The 26891-nt window shown below is 30.0% G+C and overlaps 1 protein-coding gene and 2 long non-coding RNA genes across 3 annotated transcripts; 1 reads left to right on the forward strand and 2 right to left on the reverse strand.

Moving 5' to 3' along the window:
- Positions 1 to 972: 972 nt before the first annotated feature.
- LOC145116047 (non-specific lipid transfer protein GPI-anchored 15-like) lies at positions 973 to 2076 on the forward strand. Its single transcript, XM_079052411.1, has 3 exons — positions 973 to 1370; positions 1525 to 1638; positions 1770 to 2076. The coding sequence occupies exons 1-3, from the start codon at positions 1052 to 1054 to the stop codon at positions 1886 to 1888; spliced, it is 552 nt and encodes a 183-aa protein (XP_078908537.1). The 5' UTR covers positions 973 to 1051; the 3' UTR covers positions 1889 to 2076.
- Positions 2077 to 7902: 5826 nt separating this feature from the next.
- LOC145117393 (uncharacterized) lies at positions 7903 to 10772 on the reverse strand. Its single transcript, XR_013712640.1, has 3 exons — positions 10332 to 10772; positions 9941 to 10125; positions 7903 to 8248 (listed from the first exon to the last, which is right to left on the reverse strand). It is a non-coding gene; the product is annotated as an uncharacterized LOC145117393 (long non-coding RNA).
- An 11955-nt stretch (positions 10773 to 22727) lies between these two features.
- On the reverse strand, positions 22728 to 25541 carry LOC145117496 (uncharacterized). The gene is made up of 3 exons (XR_013712690.1): positions 25101 to 25541; positions 24713 to 24897; positions 22728 to 23024 (listed from the first exon to the last, which is right to left on the reverse strand). It is a non-coding gene; the product is annotated as an uncharacterized LOC145117496 (long non-coding RNA).
- Between the last annotated feature and the right edge of the window lie 1350 nt (positions 25542 to 26891).

The raw sequence follows: 26891 nt of genomic DNA on the forward strand, positions 1-26891 counted from the left end.
TTTTTGTGTAGAGGTGCACAGCCCATTTAGCAATTGTCCATGAGAATGACAATGATTATGAAGGGTGTTTTTGGAAATTTTTAGGTTAGGTTACCAAATATATATTAAGAATTTTTTTGGTTGTCCGTTTTTGGTGATTATTTATAAGGGGTTCAACGACTTTGGCTTTGCTAGGTGAATATTGGTTGGTTTGTGACCAACCTAAGCTAACGAATTGGAGTTAGATTAGGTTAAACTTCGAGCATATTGCTTGTCAAAGTACCATAAGTAAAATAACGAATTGTGTCATTTTTTAGTTAAGAAACAACTTTCACAAAAAAAAAAAATAATAATAATAATAATAAATAAATAAATAAATAAATAAAATAATAAAATTTTTAAGGGATTAAGAAATACATTTATAATCAAATAAGAAGATACTGGGCTTAAGTAACTCTATATTCATGTATAAGGTAAGATTATTTCGGGTGTTTCATTTAATTGATTTCAAACTTCTACACCGCATAGTAATCTACACATATGGAAAATTGATCGGGTTGGTTGTTTGTTAAACCGAATAAACTTTATAACAGGAAACTTTATAACAGGACAATACATTATACATGCTAGATTGATCTCTTAAATCTTTCTCCCCATTTTTTTTTTATAAAAGTTATTATGTAAGATACAATTGCGTCAATTACTATTAAAAATAATTAGTCTAATTTTATTGAATAAAACAATGAACACTTGAGCGTAAATTAAATGACTTTTAACTCAACTCACGTTTTTAATAAAACAATTTTAGTAGTATCTAATTAAAAAGGACATTGTTTAACATTTCATGTATAAAATAAAACCCAATTTAATTTACTATTTAGATATAGTATCTAATTAAAAAGGATAATTATTTCCATAGTTGGTCAACTATAAATGCCAATAAATTAAAGCTTGTCCTTTTTCATATATGACACACTATTTATAATCCTAAAGATTTCTAACTTTTCTGCACCAAGAAATCCCAACAAATACTTTCTCTTTATCAGAAATCAAGAAAAGAAAGTTAAACAAAATGGCTTGTAAAGTGGTTAGTGTGACTCTAGCCATGGTCCTTATTGTCTCAATCTGCGGTGGAACCATGGCTCAATCAGGGTGCACCAATGCCCTCATGGGTATGTCACCATGTCTTAACTTCATTACCGGAAATACATCCACCCCATCGTCTTCGTGTTGCTCCCAACTCGGAAACCTCGTTCAAGCTCAACCGCAATGCCTTTGCGCAGTGCTAAATGGGAACGGGATCACACTCGGTATCAGTATCAACCGAACACTGGCTCTAACGCTTCCCGGTGCATGTAATGTCCAGACTCCACCGGTCAGCCAGTGTAACGGTAATACTTTTGTAATTTTGATCACTTGGAAATTTAGCACTTCAAAATGAAATGTCCATGCATGTTTTTAATTCTTTTTTTGTTGGTATATTGTTTATTGGGTTTTTCAAAATTCTAACAAATTTTGGTTTGGTTGTTTGTTTTGTTTATCTAGCTGCAAACGGGCCGGGTACAACTTCTACACCTAGCCCGGCTGCTTCCCCTGAAGGATCTACAAACGAACCAGATATATTGCCAGAAAGCCCGACCGAGTCGGATTCTCCATCGGGTATTTACTTTTTTACCCTTTATCAATATTTTTTTGAACAACTATTAATAAAATATCATCTAAATTAACTGATCATTTGTGATTAAAGTGTATCTCTCTATGCTAATTAGCAAATGAATTGATGGCTGTAGGATCAGGGTCAAAGACAGATGGATTGACACCAAATGGAAGTGAATCACGAGCACCAGTTCATCTCTTGGTGTTTGTTCTGTTTGTGGTGACATGGGCTTCTTCAGCTTCACGTTTCTAAATTAATTTTACATTCTTTGTTCTTCCAAGTGCTAAAAAAGTTTTATTTCTTCTTTATCTTGGTAGGTGATTGTGTGTATTAGTAGCGAGCAATTTGTTATTTTTATGAGAAGAGATTGTGTGATTGTAGTATTTGTTTTCTTTAATGAATCAAAAAAGACATTTTATAAACTTGGTCGGTTACGGTAAGAGATGATTCCATAAAATAATAAGTACTTTTCTATTGTCACACTTAATGATGATTGTTATATTCTGTTTTTACTAAATTACCCTAAGTACACGGTTTTCTAAATTTAAACAAACCAAAAAACTATTAATTTAACATAATCATTTTTATAATCTTATACTTGGAAAACAAACCAAAAAACTAGTGTTCATTACATGAACCACATAAACCGGGGTTTGTTGTAGCAATACATAAATGGTTTATAACGTTATACAATACAACCCAATACCAAATCTACTTATGTATAAATCTGCTAATAAATTTAACATCAAAATGATTAATTTGAATGAAAATGGACCAGTTACTTTGGAATTTTTTTCAATGTTATGGTTCAAGCAAAAGATCTTGCGGTCTTTTCATGGAGTAAAAAATATAGTAGCTTTTCCTAAGGTAAAAAATATATATAGTTTTAAAGGAAAATGAAAACAAGGTTTAAAACGTAACAGTAATACAAAAAAAGGTTGTCATATTCCATAAAAGACATCTAAAAACAAACTCCCCCATTAGGAGAAATTAGGCCACCAAAATGCCTATAAATACATCATCATTTTGACATTCCATCAAAATATAAAGATAAAACATTCCATCACACTAACATCCTGAAATCGCCAAAAATGGCTTCAAATAGAGCTAATGTGGTTGGTCTTGTTGTGATTATGGTTATGTTCATGGTATGTGATGGAGCCACGGTTAAGTCATCGAAGTGCAGAAGTGCAATAGTGAGCTTGAGCCCATGCCTCAACTATGTGAGTGGGAACTCATCGAGCCCATCACATCCTTGTTGCTCGCAACTAGCCAATGTGGTCAGGTCAGAGCCACGATGTCTTTGTGTATTGGTCAGTGGTGGTCACTCATCCGCAAGTTTAAATATTAATGAAACTCTCGCTTTGGGACTACCTAAAGCTTGTGATGTCCATACACCTCCGGTTAGCCGTTGTGATGGTATGTTATTTTTTTACATTTTAGTTTCTTTATATTTGGACTTATGGGTAACAAAGTGAGAACCCATGTAAGTGAAATTAAAAGTTCAAGCTTAACATCATCACATTGCTCAAAGAACATTATGATTTAGAGTCCATATGTTGGGCATACGATTGGTTGGAGGTAGGCCTGTTGAAAATACCCAATACCCGATTACCCGGCCCGACCCGTTTTGAATTCGGGTAGATCGGGCCAGGTAAATCGGTTTTGGGTTTGAAAATTCGGGTAATCGGGTAACCCGATATTTAAATAGGTCGGGTATTGGGTAGGTTTAAAAAAATTCGGGTATACCCGAATACCCGATTTAGAAAAAAAAAAAAAACTAATTAATACACTAGTTATAATAACTATTAAAGTTGTCTCATTATTTTACATAATCATTGTTCCTTATAGTTTGAACCAAATGTTATATGGTTTCGTTATTTGAACGGTATATAATAAATATAAAAGAAATTGTTGAAAATGAAATGAAGTTTTGAAGAGAATGTTACAACAAACATAATGAAAATAAATAAGATGTAAGATTCTCCTTCATTTTCTTTGTGCACTACGGATGTTTTTCTTTTTTTTCAACTATGCATATATTTCTTTTTTGTCATTTCTTCTTTGTGAATTGAAATATAGCTATATAATTGGTTCCTGCAATTTCGATAACATGCTAAATTTTTTTATTTATAACTTTTATGTGCTCATCTTTTGCATTAAATCATGTAACATGTTTGGTTAATCCAAATTTGATCAAACATTGATCATGTACTCTATAAACTGTTTTTTTATCAAAATTTGAAATGGAATGCAAAAATCACATAACATATTATAATGACTTGTATTGTTATCGTATCTGTACTTGTTAATTGTATGGAATATTTTGTTACCAAATTTTTTATTAAAGCAACCGAAATGCAAAAAAGAATTAAAAAAATCAATAAGTGACACTTAAGAAATTTTCGGATATACCCGAAAATACCCGACCCGACCTAAAACCCGAATACCCGAAACCCGAGAACCCGAATTACAATATAGGTCGGGTATCGTGTATTATTATTTTAAGGAAATACCCGAACTACCCGACCCGTTCTACCCGAAACCCAAAAATTTTACCCGATCAACACCCCTAGTTGGAGGGGCTTCCATAGATGTGTGTTAGCCGTTCCTACAAAAATCGCATTGCACTATTAAAATATTTTTCCAAATATTGATTATTTGAATGTGTTCGTAATGGACCACAAGTAATGTTTTAAGCATGTTTGGGAAAATAAACTGCAAGCTAAAAACCGAAAGTTTTAGTTTTTATTTATATAGAAATATTAAAAAAATAAAATTATAAGTTTTTGAAAAGTGTAAAATGAGGTAAAACATAAAAATTAAAAGCTAAAACTTCTCTAAAACTATTTGAAATGGTTTTGGAATTAACTTTTTTGAAATATTTGAAAAAATAGTTGTAAGTTTGAAAAGTATAAAATGACATAAGGCATAAAAATTAAAAACTAAAAATAGGAATGGTTTTGGAATTAACTTTTTGTTTGAAATAAAAACTTTAAATCCGTACTCTTAAACGAAGTCTTTTACTTTAATTTGAATTTTTCTTAAAAGTTCTAACAATCCAACATATTTTATTCACATGACCTATATAGATATAAATAGATATATTCAACATTGTTTCCAGTTTGATTGTGTGGCTTCAACATTTTAGGTGATTGGAATTTATGTTTAAATTTATACAAGCCGTCGAGTAGAGATCATTTTCTTTCAACCATTTTGCTACATAAGTGTCACATTAATTTTTTTTTTTCATTCTCATCTTTTTTTTTCTATCATTCCCAAATCACTACACAAGTAACTCATTTTTCTGGACTCTCCCAACTTTCTCAATTTTTATTAAAATATATTTAAAAACATATAATAAACTATAAAATAAATAAATAAAAATAAATTTATTTTAAAAAAATCATTAAAAAACATACAAATATAAACAAAAATTAACATCCATAATACAAGAATTAAAATCCTAAATGCAAAAATTAAAATCCTAAATACGATAATTAAAACCTAGAAAATATTTTTAAGCCTCTCATATATGAGTTTGTGCAATTTCCTATTTGTGAGTGAGGATTTTGTCGCACTCCAGTTAAATATCATGTGACTTTAGGAAAAACTGAAAGCTGGGATAATGATTTAAAGGGTAATATATTTTTTGATTTGTACACATTTGGTCACTGGGTTTCTTTTTCGTCCACATTTACCCCTTCAACTTGTTAAACTGTATATATTCAGTCCTTATGACCGGCTACTTCAGGTTACCCGGTAAAAATGACTTAATAGGGTAATATATTTCTCACTTTGTACACATTTAGTCCTTAATATTTTTGTACACATTTAGTCTTTTTTTTTTTTTTGCAAAATAAGTCATTTTTTTTACTCATTCAGTACTTATGAGTGATTTTTTAGTTTTTTCTCACGAAATCTTACGTGGGACATTCATTAATAAGGTGTATGAGGCTTTTGATGCTTATATCCATCGCGATCTCGACTACTTGGTTGCTTAGGTCATGTGTTATGAACGTCATAACTTCTTCATATGATCTCGAATTTTAACGATCATTATATCCATGCGTTCATATTTTAATCTAATACAACTTTCATTTAGATTACTCCCATTTAAAAATAATATATTTTTACTTACGATTTTTATATTCATACGCGGTGGCGGATTTAGTATTCTGTTCGTTGTGGAAAAATTTTCGGTTTTTTTTTTTTTTTTTTTACGTTTATATCTATTTTCCATGTATCGGCAACACCTATTTCATCTCGGCAACACCTACTATGTATTACTGCTTCTTCCCCTGTCCATACGTTTTTTATGAATGCATGTATGTATATTTTTTTTTATAAAATCGTTAGTAAAAATATATTACATTTTAACGGGAGTAATCTTAATGAAAGTTGTAGTAGACTCAAAAAATGAACACATTGATAAAGATCCTTAAAATCTGATATCGTATGAAGAAGTTACGATGTTCAAAATACAAGACCTAAGCCAAACCACAAGACTTACACAACCAAGCAGTCGAGATCGCATTGGACATAAGCATCAACAACCCCAAGCACCTCATCAATGATTGTCTCACGTAAGATGTCGTGAAAAAAACCTAAAGAAATCATTCATAAGTACTGAATGAGTACAAAAAAGAACTTATTTTGAAACAAAAAAAATGTTAAGGACTAAATATGTACAAAAATATTAAGGACTAAATGTGTACAAAATGAAAAATATATTACCCTATGAAGTCATTTTTCCCGGCTAACCTAGAGTAACAGGTCATAAGGACTGAATGTGTACAGTTTAACAAGTTTAAGGGGTAAATGTGGACGAAAAAAAAACTCAGTGACCAAATATGTACAAATCGAATAATATGTTACCCTTTTAAGTCATTATCCCAAACTGAAAATATTTATCAAAATGTTTCTCTTTCATCATTCGTAACTCTTCCTCCAAGACTGCAACTTTCTTTTCTCACTCATCTTCTAAAATGTGTAGTTTATCTCTTTGATATCTCTTTTTGTTCTCCTGTACTTTTTTGGTTATTTTTGTCAAAATGTCACCTGACTGACTTCATCCATGAGGCTTCTGATATTAACTGGTTGTAAGGATTTGTATGTTAGTGCTTGCTCTTTCGTCAGCGTGGTGGTTGTGTCGGTATTTGTACTTCTTCTTGAAACTCTTGACTAGTAACATCTTCACATCCCTCGTTCATTTGACTTGGAAAATGGGCATATGATCCACTTGTGTATATGTTGGAGTCAAATGTTTTGCTCTTTTTTGCTGAAGGATGTTGTGGGTTGTCACCTATAAAGTCAACATGTAGAACTTTGGCAAAGAGTTTATGGTATTCACTATGTGTCGTCTTTAACAAATCGGCGTTTGACCTCCCGCTTGCACGCATGTTGCATTTGTTGTTGTAGATGTAATTGAACTTGTTAACTTTTGTCTACAAATCCTTCCATTTGGAGTTGAGTTGGTGCATATTAAGATCACTACAATAGTTGCAGCTTGAAATCCTCCACCACCGACTCCCAAAATGCATCAGATCGTTGCTGATTGGCTTTTTCATAGTCCACCGAAGTGTTGATAAATGTTTTGGCTAACCCTAATTCTTATGTTTCGATTCATGGTCGTCGTTTCAACTTTGGGGTAAAATTTCTCGTCGATTGTGTCGTTTTCTATTGTTGGTGGCGATTTCCTCTTCAGACTCATCATTTAGATTTTGAGATGATGGTTGGGTTTTGTCGCTAGATTTTCGTTTACAGGCTCACAAAAATGCGAAGTGTCGGGAATTTAAAGCGAATTTGGTTGTAGTCTTGAGAACCTGAAAATTGGTTATAGGTTTGTTGGGTTTGTAATTATTGGAAATGATATTGTAAGGATTAGAATTATTGGGGTTGATAATGATGTGATTGAAACTGATTTTGATAGTTTGGCGTTGGCATTTGGGTTTCGTGAATCATTGTTGTTGAATTTTTAGTTAGCTTTAATTTGTCATATCTACTTTGTTATAAGTACATTGTGGTTGATTTTTTTAAAAATCATAGTTTACTGTTTAACAATAGTTATAGACTCTAGAAACACCTTATTTGAATATGTTTTGTGTTACTTACAACCCTCCAAAAATGATATTTCAAATCTTTTTTTTATAACATTTTTTTTGATAGACCGTTCTTTTGCACGAGATGTAGTAACCCTGTTAGTGAAGATTTTGTAACTTGTCGATCAGTCGTCTTTTTTCTTGTTATTAACAAGTATTCAGGGTCACAACATATATATATATATATATTTTCTTTTATTCCAAAATTTCGGGTTTCCGGTTCCATTTCCAGGTTTCCTGTTATTTTCGGGTCTAATACACAAATCCGGTTCCAATTATCAATTTTCGGTTCTATACCCACTATACCAGGTTTGATAGCCGAAACAGGACCAGAACTAGTTACCGTGTGCCGGTTTGGTTCTCCATTCTTATAATCCGTCTATTTTTGGTTCCTGGTTTTTTTGGTCCGGTAAACCGATCCGGTTTTAGAGCCACTTTCATCCTAGTGCATGGTGCTCGGTGTCCGCCGGCATGGTAAATGCTTCATGCCAAAAGTTTACATCACCTACACCTTTAGGTGAAATTGACTATTTAGTGACCGTGTCTTTTTTACCTTCCATTAAATACTATATTAATGAAATACTAAACATAGATATATAGTATATATAATGTCTTTGTAAAGTAAGTATTATATATAGATTACGGAAAATAACCAACTTAGCCATCTAGACTTGAATAGATAACAATTGTACAATCACACTCGATAATAATAAACAAATAAATAATTAAATTAAAAAAAAAGGAAGAAGATAATTTATCCGAAAACTATTATAGATCGAAATTATAAATAACAAAATATAAAGATTAAGCTCGTGTTCTAAAAAGGCTCTTGGTTTCATTAGTTCATGTTGGCATCAATATTTTGAATCCGTAGGGCCAATTTTGTTGTTAAAAATTAATATATGTTTTTTCAAAAAGAACTATAAAAAATATATTAGAGTTTTTATTTTCAGCTGAAAGCATTTTTTAAAAGCTTGTTTGACTAAAATTGATTGAGTTTTTATTTTACATTTAAAATAATAAGTTATATGATTAGTTGTTGTAGTTTGAGATAATCTAGGCATTAAATGATTTAGATCTCTCCTCTATTTTTCAATTCAGACTATTATTATAGTTATTTTTTCTTATATTTTGTTCCAAACCGACTTAAAATAACTATATTATCTTTATTATATGTGTTGTATTTTTTATTATCTGTTTACTTATTATTTGTTTATTTATTTCAAGTTTTGTCGTAGACATAGATAGATTTAAGGAGTAGTTTAGTAGTAGGTTATATTTTCTGTTTCAAAAAAAATATATAAAATAAAAAATAAATAAATAAAATAAAAACTTATTTCATTAGTTATTGGTTTTATTAAATAAACTATTCAAATTGTTTTCAAGTTGCCAACAAGTTCACTTTATTGTGTAAAAATGTAACAAAATTAGGATTTATGTGTTTTGACATGCTATTACAAGTTAAAAGGGTCATTTATATGTTTAAACTTTTGTCCTAAGTTTTAAGCTTTGTTATAATTTATGTCTGGATTTTTTTCCATTTTACAAATTTGTTTCAAAATTAATTTATTTTGTACAACTTTTTTACAATCTATATAAATCTTTTTTCATGAAATTTTAAACTTTTCTACACAACTTTTTGAACTTTTCTCATAATCTTTTTTCACAATACTTTTTACAACATATTTGAACTTTTTGACAAATATTTTTAAAAAATTTGACAACCTTTTTTTAAACACTTTTAAGTCATTGTAAAATTGTTTTTGCAACATACAAAGGTTGAAAAATATAATAATACTGTTTAAAAAGTTTAAAACGTATGTAAAAATATTTAAAAATGATTTTTTTTCCTTTTAAAAGTTTTAAGAAAGGGATTAAAAAGTTGCAAAAGATTTTTACAACTTATATTTTTAAATCTTTTGATTTACGTTTTTTATAACGTTTCAAACTTTTTAAACTTTTTACTTGTAGTTTTTCAACATTTCTAGGTTGAAAAAATGTTTAAAACATGGGCTAAAAGTATAAATATTTAAAAGACGTAGTAACTTGTAATATATTATTAAAACACATAAATCTTAAGTCCCTTATTTTTTCCTTTTTTATATAATAGATTGGATTTGTTGGGAACTTGAATACAACTTGAATAGTTTGTTTCATAAAATCAATGATAACCATTTCCTTTATTAAGTCCCAGTTATCCTACCTCCTGTGTACCCACTCTCCTTTCCCCTTGTTCGTTCATCTCCTATCCCTTAATTACTTTGGCGTCGGTCATCTTCTCCGAAAAACCATCTTATGCCGATGTTTTTTATTTTTACAAAACCAATTTATTATCAAAAGTCTCTGTAGATTTCGGACATGCTAGCCAAATTTCAAACCAAAATCAACCTAATCAACATGTAATAAACAATAACCATATTAGAAAAAATATGAGGAGTTATGTGAAGAGACTCGAATTCATGACTAATCAAAAAGTCCAAATTTATACAACTTACATAAGAAAACATAGCTCAATGAAAAATATTAATATGACTAATGTTAGAAATTTGAAAGAACAATAAGAAAATTTCAATAAAAAAAAAAATTGGTCTTACCAAACTGCCTTGGAGATTCAAGTACGATTTTGAGACCCAATGATCCCGGTTCCTTTTGTAAAATTTTCTGAAGCTAGGAGAGGATGTGGAGGAGGATCTTTCCAGAAAGGAAATGAGTAAAATCATTAGATTCACAAAATTGGGGAAGTTCAAAGCCGCGATTTTGTTGTTGTTTATGAGAGGTTGTAGAGGAGAAGAAAGATCGACCTCGTCCATGTATGGTGGAGGAGAGGCGTCGTTGGAGGATGATCGTGTAGGGAGCGGGAAAGGACGAGATTTACAACAAGGGATTACAATTAACAGTTTCCTCTAAACCTATACCATATATTTAGAAGGTTATTGGCTCTAGTGACACGTACTAAAAAGGTGGATTCTTCGACCATCGATTCTCTAGCAACCTTCAGGTCAACGTTTATGTGGCAGGACTTTCGGTAATGTGGCTACATGAGACACACACACACACACACACACACATATATATATATATATATATATATATATATATATATATATATATATGTGTGTGTGTTTGTTTGCGTGTGCATGTAGATCTAATGGTTTCTGTTGGAGAACCTGTCATGGTGGGCAAGGAAGGTAGTCCATCATTATAGGGTTTTTCAACTAATTAATACGAGAGAGAAGAGAGAAAGACAACAATTTAAGAAAGGTGGGTTCGATGGAATGGTGGTCAGGCGATTTATTTTTTAAAATTATTAGTTATTAAAAACTAATAAAAAAGTAAAAATAGATAAAGAAAATATAGTCATTTGAGATGAAAACTAAAACAAAATCAAACTATAGAGATGATCGGAACGAGAAAAAAGAGTTAATGCCAAAACTTGCAAGGAAAAAAACTTAAAGCAAATCAATCCATAAGGATGTGCATTTTACTATTTTATATCGTTTTTTTATTTTCTATTTTTTGTTATTTCAAATAATACAATATTTGAACATAAAATGAAACAAAAATTTAATATGAGGATTAACATAAAATTCAACATATGATTCACCTCAAAAATAAACATTTTCAACAAGATAAATTTTACTACTTTAATTAAATGGAGATCACCAGTGTCTCTATGTGACATTGTGTATATATTTCCCATAATATACTAGCAGTTAAATTTCTAACTTGAAGAATTTCATTTTGACTAGTCGTATCCAAATAAAAACCATGTTGAACCACGTTCAAACCATCTGAAAATTTTCATCACCATATACAGTTGAAGCTAAAATAAATTTGAATTCGGGCTTATCAATATGTTGAAGCTAAAATGGATTTAAATCTTATACCATAAATTGTCTTAAATTGTTGTCACCTCTAATTCGTTATCCCTATCTACTTTGTGGACATTAATAATATAAATAACAATTATGTACTAAAATTTTGGCTCTCCTAAGACTAATGGCATGCAATATATGTGTAGAAAACCTAAAGTGTCATTCGTCAAGATTACCGTACCTTAAATTTTAAAATTCATCATACCCACACATATACTATAACGGTTGGATTATTGATTGTCACAAATACCAAATCTGATCTCCTCATTTTAACTTTGAATTGAATATTGACTAAACAAATCTTAATAAATACGGAGTAAACGACTTTAAATTTCATATATACCATTCTTAAACATAAAAATATCATATTTATCCGAGTTAAATTTTAAATTTCGTATATACCCTTTATAAACTATCAAAATATCATATTTACCCAAATATTTATTTTTAACATTTTTTAATATTTTATAATAGTTTTAAATCCTTATTTTTATCGATTGACTATTATACCCTTTATTAATATAAGTTTAATATATCTCAAATCTATTTCCTTAACCCTTATTGGCCGTTGCAGGTCTCCTCTCATCCCTATCGTCTACCTTTTTCCTCAAATTGTTCGCCATTGAAAACAAACACGCTCCATGTTTAGATTTTTTTTCTTCCCTTTCAAAATATCATAGCAAATTATCACTAACTAAAGGGTTATCAACATTTCTTATGTATCCATTTAAACATCATATATTGCCACTCTTTGTTATAAGTTAAAGCATCTGACAAGATTAATTTAAACCTTCAATATTAGGTGATGTCAACAACAAATATTAAAGCCATTAATCAGTATTATTTACAGTTATACATGAACCCACAAAATCTCTTTTTGCAATTATCTCCATGCATTTGACAGCATCTATGACATAAACACATGCTCCTTCATTGACTGAACAATTTCTCTTACATTCCCACACTTTGTCCTTTTCTTTTTTATACCTCCACGTGATTATGTCTACTATCATCGTCAAATATAACATCTTGTAACACTATTGTAACCAGGTGCAAGAAAAGAGACGATAGGGATTAGGGGAGACCAACAACGAGGGTTTAAGAAATCAATTTTAAGTACTTTAATCTAGGATTTATAAGAGGGAATATTTACAAGAGGGGTATAATAGTCAACTTATCAAAATACGAATTTAAAATGATTATAGAATATTAAAAAATATTAAAAAACTAGAATTTGGGCAAATATGATATTTTGAAGTTTATAAAGGGTATATATGATATTTAGAAATTAGCCCGGATAAATATGATATTTTAATGATTAAGAAGGGTATATATGAAATTCTCCCATGACTTTAATACGAGATCCATAAACTTAAACTCGTGTTAACAAAGATAACTTGACCTCATTTTAATTTCATTTCATCCTCCCTAATAAATGAAAATAATTTTGCCACTTGTCATCCTCTTATGTATTATGTCACATGTCATTTTGTTGTAAATTTAGATTAAATTATATCCATGTGTCATTTTATTGTTTTTTCTATTTTATTAAATTGCATATAATAATAAATGTATATTCAATTCATTAATGCAACTTTCCTTATCATTTATAAATTTCTAAATTAAATCCAATTATTTTAGTTGTTTATTTATATAAATTATTAATTTATATTTAAAAGATAAAAGCACTTGGATTTTAATAATTATTAATTTATATTTAAAAGATAAAAGCACTAGTGTCTAAATATATCGAATTGTATCAATTTGTATATATAAATCATGACCAATGGTTTACTCCGGTCTCATTTCAAGTTTTTACTGTTTCAGATATGTATTATGGATTTATGTTTTGAAAATAATTATGTGATACGAATAATTATAACTAGATAATTAGTTGTAAACAAGTTATTCAAATAATGTATGGATAAATAGTTGCAAATAAGTAATTCAAATAGTGTTGGAATATTTTACACATTTACTCTAATAAATAAAATTATTTTTGTCATATGTTATACTCTCATTCAGATGTTATTTTGTAGTTGTTTTAAACAATTTTTTTCCACATGTCATTTTATATTTTTTCCTCATTTTATTAAATTCTAAATTGTATTTAAATGTAATAAATCTAATAATAAATGGATTATAATTTCATTAACGCAACTTTCCTTCTAATTTCAAATTTCTTAAATTAAATCTTAATTATTTCTTTTGTTTAAGTTTAAAAGAGAAATGAACACTTTAATTTCAACAATTCAATATTTTTTTCTCATTTTCGTTATTAATTCAAACTCCTAAATATTTAAACTTTCATATTTATTTTTTTTATTTTTTTTTAAAAACTCGTGTAGTACACGGATCTCACAACTAATGATAATTATTTAATGAAATAATAGATATATGTATGGATTCTGCAGGAAATGGATCTAAGACGGTGCCAACAAAATCCGATGGGAACGCTATAAATCTGCCATTGTTTTTCAAAATTGTTTCTCTTTTGGTAGCTTCAAATTTATCCTATTGATTATTGTGAAACATTTAATTTGATAATATTTAATATTTAAGTTAATTTTTTATGTATGTGTGTGTGTGTGTGGGGAGGGGTGAGGGTGTTGTGGTGTTAATAAAAGAAAGAATAAGTGATTCATGGATAACAAAACAGTGGCACATTAAGGCTTATTTGGTAAATCGCAAATCAAATGGTTCCACATTTTTAATGGTTAAGATAAGTAATGTTGTTTAATTGTTCAGAAATAGTTCAAAAGCTTCTGGTTCGTTTAGAGTCTTACCAAGCCGAGTGAATTTCAGTTGATTCATATATGATCTCTAAATAGTTTATTTGAACCTCTTAATATAAAGATTTTTTTTATCAATTATAGTCATTAAGGGGTTAAACGTGGCAATGAAAACAACTTGCAACAAATCAATTTTTTGAAAGCATCAAAATTCCTAATTGTGCGATAGTCATATCACATCTATTCTATGTCGACGATGCAAATTTTATAGGTGGGTGATAAAAAAATAACATTAAAAACATTGTATGTATCATTCAATGTTTACATGTGTCAATCGATTTGAAGGTAAATTTCCACAAGTTAAAGATGTTTGGTATTGATAATACAATAAGAAAGAATACTAAATACGCGAGAATGTTAGGTTGTAAGACCGTGAGTCTCTCATTAGAATACTTGTAGATTCTGATTGAGGCAAAAATGACTTTAAAAAAGAGTTGAAACATATTGATAATTTTTAAGTGAAACATCAATCTTTTTTCCACTTGTTATTCCAGATATTATAGATCAACTTTCAATTTTATATTTTTCATGCAAGTTTTAAATTGTTTTACAAATATAATCTAAACTTTAAATTTACTTACAAATTTGGTCAAAAACATAGTTTTACTCAAAAAGTCTTTTTTTCACAAAGTCTTTTTTTTACAACTTTTTGTACATTCTTTTATATACTTTTAAAGCCGTTGTTTTATAAATCGTTATAAAATTTAAACTTTCATACAACTTTAAATTTTTCCAACTATTTTACAATTTTTTTTATGTTTTTAACGTTTAACTTACTTGTTTAAATATTATTAAAAATACTTATGATTTTGAGTTTGGTTTCGATATAAATATTTTATAAAAGATTTTGAAACATTACTCATATGTTGGTACTTGGTCTTTTATATATTTTTACCTTTTAATTATAGAAATAATGATGTTTTTTTTTGCTTTTACGTTTGTTTTTTTTTTTTTGTTTTTTTAATCTAACGCTACATGAAGAATATATATAAGTTAAAATTTAGAAAAAAAGTTATAAAAAGTTTGTCTGTAATTGTAAAATATTTTAAAAAGTTTTTAAAAAAAATGTAAACAAATTATTTAAATGTCTGTAAAAAGGTAAATCTGTGAGAAAAAATTGAAGGAACTTGTAACAAAAAAAATGTATCTAATTGTTAACAAAATTTCTATTTTAAATCAAATTTATAATAACCTAATATTTAAGTCACCCCACATGTTGTGGCGGATAACTTGTTTGCAAGAAATAAAAACAAAAACTATAAAAATAAATTTTGTAAGGGACCTAAATGTAACTTTGATGTGTGCGGTAACTTCTTTGTATTTCGTATATAGAACGTGATTTATAAATGTTAACAATCCACATAAAACACGACGACGATTATATCATATCCAGTGGACCATAAAAGTATCAAAATAAAGTTACAGTTCAAACAATTATGTATAGAGGAGGCAAATAAAGCGTGAGATATCTTAAGAAAACTAATAAAAACGAATACTATAAAAAAAATTATGTAACGTACGAAAAAGTAATTTTAATGTCTGGGGTAACTTTTTTGCAATTTGTATATAAAATTTGATTTAAAAATGTCAACAGTCTATAAATATAACAGTGACGATTATACCATATCAAGTGAACCACAAAATTAATAAAATAAAGTTTTGATCCGAAAAATTATGTTTGAAGGAGACGGACGAAAATAAAACTTGAAAGTTGATCTTAAAGAAATTAATAAAACCGAAAACTATAAAAAGAATTTTTTTAAGGAACCAAAAATGAAATTTTAAAATATAATAAGGGACTCAAATCGTAAATTATAAAATACCTTTGGCTTTAAAATTATAAAGAATGAAAATTGTTAGATCAAAATTATGAGAGAAAAATGTAAATGTGAAAATCTAATGAATATTTGGATTTAATTTTATTATTTGAATTTACTTTAAACTTATGTTTAGATTATAAGTTATTAATCAAAGATTTAAAAAAATTTAAAGTTTTTTTAATATGATAATGTATAATTTTAATATAAAAATGTTTATTAAATAAATGGTAATTTGTTATTTGTGAATTTTAAAAAGAACAAACAAAAATGCTATCAATTAGTACATTTTATAAATTAAATTAAGTTTTAAAAAAAATAGAAGAAGAAAAAAAAACATGGCGAAAGGCTATCACTGAACTGACATCCTTGCAAGTTACGTTAGGCCCAAGGAGTGAGTAAATGCTTTATCCTTTGCTATGTTAGGCCCAAGGTTTTGGTTGGTTTTATAATCTGTTAGCTCAACTTCAAGCCCAGTTTTATTTACATGCGTTTTAACTTTTAAATTAAACACCTCAACTTTTATGGTATTAAATTGCTTTTTATTGATATATTTTCCGTACTTATAAAATTTTATTATTATATATATATATTAAAGTTATGAAAGATTTGACATCTTTTTTTGTCAATTTTGGTCCTCCAACTTACAACATTGACCCTTCATCTTTATGCTTTTGTTCACAAACAACCCTTTCACTTTGGTTTGAATTTTTCATAACCCTCGCATTTTATTACATATTATTAGTATTTAGTCTTTTGGCAGAAATGGTCACTCATCATTATTATTATTATTGTTAGACAAAATTATACGATTGGTCCCTATGGTTTACCAGATTTAACATTCTCTTTTTGGTTTTATCAATACCATAAACTCACCCACCATCTGTCATCACCACCACCACCACCACCGCCAAAATTACATAAATGGTCCATATGGTTTACCCATGGTGACAAATTCAGTCTCTACTACCTGAAAAGACCAAATTAACCTCACATTAACGGACATAAAGCAACCAACATGCTACTTTACTTTACAAAGCAATACCTTCCGACCCCGGCAACGCCGGAGAATCTTTTCTAGTTTAAAATAAGATTGATTCACAATTCTGTAGATATAAAACACGTCTTAATTATTTAATAAGACACAAAAAGCGAGTAAAACACTATCCAAATTTAAAGCTTATTTCACAAATTAAAAATTATTATCCCCTATTCTAATAAAAAACTACCTGTCATCTTCTTTGGCTAAAGAAATTTTAAAGTAAACTAACTAATATGTCCTTCGTCTTTTAAACCCCCCAACTCTATCGGCTCACCTGTTTACTCCCCAAATCATGCCTCCATTTCCTCCGATCCTGCCTTCTTGATTTGGTAAACTAGATACCGATTCAAATTTAAAATAAACCTTCCATTCTCATCTACTTTTCTCCGGAAATTAAAGATTGATTACAATAAAATGAGGAATTTAATTTCAGTTTTGAAATCATATTTTTCCCTCACAGATGTCCCCTTTCTTTCTCAAATGTTGCTCTTTTTGGTTGTATTTTTCTCCTAAACCCTAAGATTTGGGGTTGATTTGAATTCATTTCTGTTTTTTTTCCTTATTCAATGATTTACGTTTTTTTATCTTCCCGGACACCACCGCTTATCTTTAGTTGGATGGTTTAACCATCGGTTTTGGTGTGAGGTGTTTGGAAGATTAATTTATTTTTTTCTTTTGTGATTCTTGCAGATTTTTCTATTGTTTATGGGCTTGAGGAAGAAAGTAAAGGACGTGGTTCGTTTCTTCAGTTAGATCGTCTACAACACCCCCCCCCCCCCCACCCGACTCTGATGTAATTGAAAGCTATTTTCAGGTTCTTTTCTATTTAATATGCAAACAAACACAAGTGTTGCATTTTTTTATATTTACTTGAATTTGGTAGATGCATGACAATTGAAGATGATGTTAAGTTTGTAGATCAGTATCTCTGTAGGCTTTCAGATGGAATTGCTTTGAAATTAGTATGTTACACTATTCAAGATATATGTGGTAGTTGGTTTTGGCTCTTTAGCCTCTAAGAAATACATACAAATTTGTACTTGATTGTGTATACCATGTATCTAAAATGTAGTACATAAACAAATACTATGTTTCTTTTTTGTTTTTGAACTTTATAATTGTTATATTGGCTATATTCAGGTCAACATCTCTAGTATCTTCTCCGAATTCCAGAAGCAAGGGACCGGGAAGGCTAACCCAGAAAGTTAGTAGTCAAGTCTATTTTGGATTTTTAAAAGATGACAGACCCACAGAAGACAAAACAAGGGTTCGAGCATATTCGTGACTGAGGTGCGATTTACCCGTTCTTGATTTATTTGTTTCTTTTGTTTTACATTAATTTGTAATGTACTATTAAGGGATGAAGCTATTTCAAATCGGAAGGGATTTGAATTACTATAATGTTTTACATTCTTGTGACGTGTTGCAAATAACATTAGGCTAAGGTTTTAATTTTTATAAGGTATTTTTTTTGTTCATCAGTTTTTTGTGATTAATCTAGATTTTGTGTTTGAGGTTTCTAGATCTTTTTGTGTTTTTAGGTTCTGGTGTTTCATCATGTACTCTGTTTCTTAATTTTGAATTTTTTTTGTGTTTTAGGATTTAGAGCTTCTTCCTGGTAGATCGATTGATATTCAGTCTTCATGTAAAAAACTGTAAGTCCCAAATCTGCTTGTGTATCAATCAGATCCAATTGATGGTGCGGAATCCCGATCAATTGGATGATGGCAGATCAAAATAGAAGAGAAGGAGAAGAAGAGCAAGTGAATCTATGATGTATTCAATGAATAGAATGATGCTCCATACACATAGTACATACACACACACACACACTAGTTCTTCTCTCTCTAAAACACCTTGAGTTTCACACACTTAAGCTCCTCTAGCCGTTCCCTCCTCACCCACTTAACATCTATATATATGACACATGGGCCGTGAATGGGTTCACGGCCATGAACCCGTTCACGGCCGTAAACACAACCGCAAACACCTATCACATGACTGAAAAATACATTTTCCTAGAAAAGTAAAGTATAAACCAATATTTTAGATCCAACAATCTCCCCCTTGGTTTATAGCTTTCTTTTCTAATTGACCCAACTAGCTCCCCCTAAAAAATAGCTGGCTTTTCTTGTCAATCTTCATTGGGAGCTTGCCGTCACACCCCCAAACCGGAACGGCGGAAACGTTCAGGGGTGGATGACGTCATGTGTAGTATCACAACAATTGTATCATAGCAATCATAGTAAACACAACCATTACATTGAACACATATATGAAAAGGGTTTACATCTGTTTGATTCTTGTTTTTATACATCAAAAGTATAATCAAAATAGAAAGACGTGACTCTATACGCTCTGTCTTCTCAAAACTCCAGGAGGTACCTGTCTACCGATTTCCTGAGAATACAAGCAGTTTTGAAAGAGTATCAGCATAAAGCTGGTGAGTTCATAAGCGATGTTTTGTAATGAAAACCTGTTGATGACTTTGTAAAAATGTTCGCATGTTTCCAAGAAAATCCAATATTTTCTTTAGTAAAAGTGTGATAGTTCCAGTTCTTTCTATGATCACTTAATCCATAATGGCCAAGTATAAACAAATATCGAACAGACAGTTGACTATGTGAATCTGCCCTAAGTCCACAACCAAATAAGGAACAAGAAATGAGGCGGAAATCACACATTCCACAGTCTATCGAATATTCTTCATACATAACCATGATGCATAAACTAAGAAATCATAGAATTAAATAAAGTGTTTGTTACTGTAGCATGTTGTAGCGTATGAAACATATCAGTTTGTATGTTTGATTACTAATAGATATGTTGTATAATGAATTCTGTATGAAAATTATCGTATAGAATGTACTGTTTGAAAAACCCTGACTACCACCAGTATGTATAGTATGTTATGTTTGAAAACCCTGGCTACCACCAGTATGTATAGTATGTTCTGTTTGAAAACCCTGGCTACCACCAGTATGTATAGTATGTTTTGTTTGAAAACCCTGGCAACCACCAGTATGTATAGTATGTTTTATTAATTAAAATAAAACTAATGAAGAATGAAATCTCGTAAACATATGTTAGTTTATACTTATTGTGAGTCGTATAACCATGCTTGATATGACCTAGTGACCTTTACGACGTTCTTCAAGTGTCGGTTACATGACATTTGTCACCTCAGGCATGCCTGCCTAACTGTAGCTAGCAGTTCAGGTGTGGGATTGTCAGTCCCGAATAGATCTATTCACAAATCTCACGCTCTCCCTCCAGGAGACTCTGGTTATACTATGATAGGATTTAATTCAGTACACCTAAGGGTGCAGTTTTGAAGTAGAGTCTCACAATTATGTATAATCTAGTTTACATGTAATTCTGTAGTGTTATCTTGTATTTGGATAAGTTGTATAAGGTATATGGTAATAATTATATTTAAATAATTATTAAATGATGTACTCTAGTAGTGATGTATATCATAAACTAAATCTTTCATAGTTTATATGTTTACCCATGTATGTAATCTGAATCGGTAAGAGCTATGTATTGAATTCCCCAAACTAAACCCATTTTAGTTTGCTTGAAATGTTATGTACTTGGTTTGTAGATTGTTCTGAAAATTGTGCAATTGTGTTTCCAAAGTAAAAGTGTCCCTTATGCTCAACATAGTACAAAAGGGATAAAATATCTAAATATTTTATAAAACGTGGAAATCGTTTGACTGTATCAATTTCATGACTTTTAAACTTGTTAAAATCATTTATGTTTGGCTTGTATTCCCTCCTGAAAAACATTAAAAACTGTAAAAGCGTAGGGGCATGAACTCACTGTTAGTAGTGTGTAAACGTCGAATCAACGAATTGGAATGAAGACCCTCGAGTTGTAGCGTGTGGCACTTAACGGAATCCTAATAACAATTAAATACAGTTATGTATTTAAATTAGTGATTTCGATAGATAAAGTGTAGAAAAACACTTGAGTTCGGTTAAGGAATGTTACCGGGACTTGATCGAATCGAGTAAAGTGGGTTTTCAGTCTAAATCACTGCTTAGGAAGTGTGTACGGCCGTGAACGGGGTTTACGGCCGTGAACGTTGTACGACCCTTGAAGGTGTACGGCCGTAGACTGGTGTGCGATCAATGAATTTGAAGGTGTACGGCTGTACACTCAAGAACAAAGATGTTGATTTCGACGAGAAACGTGTTCTAGATGCTCCGAAATGACCCCCAATAGTGATTCTCGATGTTTTCCGGAAGGATAAGGGTGTTTTTAGGGGTGTGCGGTCGATAGTCTAGAGAGAAAAGGAGAGAATGTCCAGCCAGCAGAGTGTAAATGAAGGGTAGGGTCTCATATTTATAGGGGTTGTCGTTGGTCGGTGGTGGGGTCCACCCGACGCCGGCCGTAAACGAGTGTACGGCCGTACACGGGTGTACGGCCGTTAACTCAAGTCAGACCGTGAACTCGGTCTTATTCGAAGGAATTTCCGAAATTTCGTGTTGTTTTGGTTCCGACTCGAATATAGAACAAATCGGCGTTTGACCTCCCGCTTGCACGCATGTTGCATTTGTTGTTGTAGATGTAATTGGACTTGTTAACTTTTGTCTACAAATCCTTCCATTTGGAGTTGAGTTGGTGCATATTAAGATCACTACAATAGTTGCAGCTTGAAATCCTCCACCACCGACTCCCAAAATGCATCAGATCGTTGCTGATTGGCTTTTTCATAGTCCACCGAAGTGTTGATAAATGCTTTGGCTAACCCTAATTCTTCTGTTTCGATTCATGGTCGTCGTTTCAACTTTGGGGTAAAATTTCTCGTCGATTGTGTCGTTTTCTATTGTTGGTAGCGATTTCCTTTTCAGACTCATCATTTAGATTTTGAGATGATGGTTGGGTTTTGTCGCTAGATTTTCGTTTACAGGCTCACAAAAATGCGAAGTGTCGGGAATTTAAAGCGAATTTGGTTGTAGTCTTGAGAACCTGAAAATTGGTTATAGGTTTGTTGGGTTTGTAATTATTGGAAATGATATTGTAAGGATTAGAATTATTGGGGTTGATAATGATGTGATTGAAACTGATTTTGATAGTTTGGCGTTGGCATTTGGGTTTCGTGAATCATTGTTGTTGAATTTTTAGTTAGCTTTAATTTGTCATATCTACTTTGTTATAAGTACATTGTGGTTGATTTTCTTAAAAATCATAGTTTACTGTTTAACAATAGTTATAGACTCTAGAAACACCTTATTTGAATATGTTTTGTGTTACTTACAACCCTCCAAAAATGATATTTCAAATCTTTTTTTTATAACATTTTTTTTGATAGACCGTTCTTTTGCACGAGATGTAGTAACCCTGTTAGTGAAGATTTTGTAACTTGTCGATCAGTCGTCTTTTTTCTTGTTATTAACAAGTATTCAGGGTCACAACATATATATATATTTTCTTTTATTCCAAAATTTCGGGTTTCCGGTTCCATTTCCAGGTTTCCTGTTATTTTCGGGTCTAATACACAAATCCGGTTCCAATTATCAATTTTCGGTTCTATACCCACTATACCAGGTTTGATAGCCGAAACAGGACCAGAACTAGTTACCGTGTGCCAGTTTGGTTCTCCATTCTTATAATCCGTCTATTTTTGGTTCCTGGTTTTTTTGGTCCGGTAAACCGATCCGGTTTTAGAGCCACTTTCATCCTAGTGCATGGTGCTCGGTGTCCGCCGGCATGGTAAATGCTTCATGCCAAAAGTTTACATCACCTACACCTTTAGGTGAAATTGACTATTTAGTGACCGTGTCTTTTTTACCTTCCATTAAATACTATATTAATGAAATACTAAACATAGATATATAGTATATATAATGTCTTTGTAAAGTAAGTATTATATATAGATTACGGAAAATAACCAACTTAGCCATCTAGACTTGAATAGATAACAATTGTACAATCACACTCGATAATAATAAACAAATAAATAATTAAATTAAAAAAAAAGGAAGAAGATAATTTATCCGAAAACTATTATAGATCGAAATTATAAATAACAAAATATAAAGATTAAGCTCGTGTTCTAAAAAGGCTCTTGGTTTCATTAGTTCATGTTGGCATCAATATTTTGAATCCGTAGGGCCAGTTTTGTTGTTAAAAATTAATATATGTTTTTTCAAAAAGAACTATAAAAAATATATTAGAGTTTTTATTTTCAGCTGAAAGCATTTTTTAAAAGCTTGTTTGACTAAAATTGATTGAGTTTTTATTTTACATTTAAAATAATAAGTTATATGATTAGTTGTTGTAGTTTGAGATAATCTAGGCATTAAATGATTAATCTCTTCTCTATTTTTCAATTCAGACTATTATTATAGTTATTTTTTCTTATATTTTGTTCCAAACCGACTTAAAATAACTATATTATCTTTATTATATGTGTTGTATTTTTTATTATCTGTTTACTTATTATCTGTTTACTTATTTCAAGTTTCGTCGTAGACATAGATAGATTTAAGGAGTAGTTTAGTAGTAGGTTATATTTTCTGTTTCAAAAAAAATATATAAAATAAAAAATAAATAAATAAAATAAAAACTTATTTCATTAGTTATTGGTTTTATTAAATAAACTATTCAAATTGTTTTAAAGTTGCCAACAAGTTCACTTTATTGTGTAAAAATGTAACAAAATTAGGATTTATGTGTTTTGACATGCTATTACAAGTTAAAAGGGTCATTTATATGTTTAAACTTTTGTCCTAAGTTTTAAGCTTTGTTATAATTTATGTCTGGATTTTTTTCCATTTTACAAATTTGTTTCAAAATTAATTTATTTTGTACAACTTTTTTACAATCTATATAAATCTTTTTTCATGAAATTTTAAACTTTTCTACACAACTTTTTGAACTTTTCTCATAATCTTTTTTCACAATACTTTTTACAACATATTTGAACTTTTTGACAAATATTTTTAAAAAATTTGACAACCTTTTTTTAAACACTTTTAAGTCATTGTAAAATTGTTTTTGCAACATACAAAGGTTGAAAAATATAATAATACTGTTTAAAAAGTTTAAAGCGTATGTAAAAATATTTAAAAATGATTTTTTTCCTTTTAAAAGTTTTAAGAAAGGGATTAAAAAGTTGCAAAAGATTTTTACAACTTATATTTTTAAATCTTTTGATTTACGTTTTTATAACGTTTCAAACTTTTTAAACTTTTTACTTGTAGTTTTTCAACATTTCTAGGTTGAAAAAATGTTTAAAACATGGACTAAAAGTATAAATATTTAAAAGACGTAGTAACTTGTAATATATTATTAAAACACATAAATCTTAAGTCCCTTATTTTTTCCTTTTTTATATAATAGATTGGATTTGTTGGGAACTTGAATACAACTTGAATAGTTTGTTTCATAAAATCAATGATAACCATTTCCTTTATTAAGTCCCAGTTATCCTACCTCCTGTGTACCCACTCTCCTTTCCCCTTGTTCGTTCATCTCCTATCCCTTAATTACTTTGGCGTCGGTCATCTTCTCCGAAAAACCATCTTATGCCGATGTTTTTTATTTTTACAAAACCAATTTATTATCAAAAGTCTCTGTAGATTTCGGACATGCTAGCCAAATTTCAAACCAAAATCAACCTAATCAACATGTAATAAACAATAACCATATTAGAAAAAATATGAGGAGTTATGTGAAGAGACTCGAATTCATGACTAATCAAAAAGTCTAAATTTATACAACTTACATAAGAAAACATAGCTCAATGAAAAAAATTAATATGACTAATGTTAGAAATTTGAAAGAACAATAAGAAAATTTCAATAAAAAAAATTAGTCTTACCAAACTGCCTTGGAGATTCAAGTACGATTTTGAGACCCAATGATCCCGGTTCCTTTTGTAAAATTTTCTGAAGCTAGGAGAGGATGTGGAGGAGGATCTTTCCAGAAAGGAAATGAGTAAAATCATTAGATTCACAAAATTGGGGAAGTTCAAAGCCGCGATTTTGTTGTTGTTTATGAGAGGTTGTAGAGGAGAAGAAAGATCGACCTCGTCCATGTATGGTGGAGGAGAGGCGTCGTTGGAGGATGATCGTGTAGGGAGCGGGAAAGGACGAGATTTACAACAAGGGATTACAATTAACAGTTTCCTCTAAACCTATACCATATATTTAGAAGGTTATTGGCTCTAGTGACACGTACTAAAAAGGTGGATTCTTCGACCATCGATTCTCTAGCAACCTTCAGGTCAACGTTTATGTGGCAGGACTTTCGGTAATGTGGCTACATGAGACACACACACACACACACACACACATATATATATATATATATATATATATATATATATATATATATATATATATATATATATGTTTGTTTGCGCGTGCATGTAGATCTAATGGTTTCTGTTGGAGAACCTGTCATGGTGGGCAAGGAAGGTAGTCCATCATTATAGGGTTTTTCAACTAATTAATACGAGAGAGAAGAGAGAAAGACAACAATTTAAGAAAGGTGGGTTCGATGGAATGGTGGTCAGGCGATTTATTTTTTAAAATTATTAGTTATTAAAAACTAATAAAAAAGTAAAAATAGATAAAGAAAATATAGTCATTTGAGATGAAAACTAAAACAAAATCAAACTATAGAGATGATCGGAACGAGAAAAAAGAGTTAATGCCAAAACTTGCAAGGAAAAAAACTTAAAGCAAATCAATCCATAAGGATGTGCATTTTACTATTTTATATCGTTTTTTTATTTTCTATTTTTTGTTATTTCAAATAATACAATATTTGAACATAAAATGAAACAAAAATTTAATATGAGGATTAACATAAAATTCAACATATGATTCACCTCAAAAATAAACATTTTCAACAAGATAAATTTTACTACTTTAATTAAATGGAGATCACCAGTGTCTCTATGTGACATTGTGTATATATTTCCCATAATATACTAGCAGTTAAATTTCTAACTTGAAGAATTTCATTTTGACTAGTCGTATCCAAATAAAAACCATGTTGAACCACGTTCAAACCATCTGAAAATTTTCATCACCATATACAGTTGAAGCTAAAATAAATTTGAATTCGGGCTTATCAATATGTTGAAGCTAAAATGGATTTAAATCTTATACCATAAATTGTCTTAAATTGTTGTCACCTCTAATTCGTTATCCCTATCTACTTTGTGGACATTAATAATATAAATAACAATTATGTACTAAAATTTTGGCTCTCCTAAGACTAATGGCATGCAATATATGTGTAGAAAACCTAAAGTGTCATTCGTCAAGATTACCGTACCTTAAATTTTAAAATTCATCATACCCACACATATACTATAACGGTTGGATTATTGATTGTCACAAATACCAAATCTGATCTCCTCATTTTAACTTTGAATTGAATATTGACTAAACAAATCTTAATAAATACGGAGTAAACGACTTTAAATTTCATATATACCATTCTTAAACATAAAAATATCATATTTATCCGAGTTAAATTTTAAATTTCGTATATACCCTTTATAAACTATCAAAATATCATATTTACCCAAATATTTATTTTTAACATTTTTTAATATTTTATAATAGTTTTAAATCCTTATTTTTATCGATTGACTATT

Source organism: Lactuca virosa, chromosome 5 (genome assembly GCF_052849685.1).
Source record: "Lactuca virosa cultivar CGN04683 chromosome 5, Lactuca_virosa_CGN04683_v6, whole genome shotgun sequence".
Taxonomy (NCBI): Eukaryota; Viridiplantae; Streptophyta; class Magnoliopsida; order Asterales; family Asteraceae; genus Lactuca; species Lactuca virosa.

Coding starts and splice junctions, on each gene's coding strand:
- LOC145116047 (XM_079052411.1), top strand. CDS start 1,052: ATGGCTTGTAAAGTGGTTAGTGTGACTCTAGCCATGGTCCTTATTGTC. Junction 1,371..1,524: donor ACCGGTCAGCCAGTGTAACG/GTAATACTTTTG, acceptor TTGTTTATCTAG/CTGCAAACGGGCCGGGTACA. Junction 1,639..1,769: donor CGAGTCGGATTCTCCATCGG/GTATTTACTTTT, acceptor TGATGGCTGTAG/GATCAGGGTCAAAGACAGAT.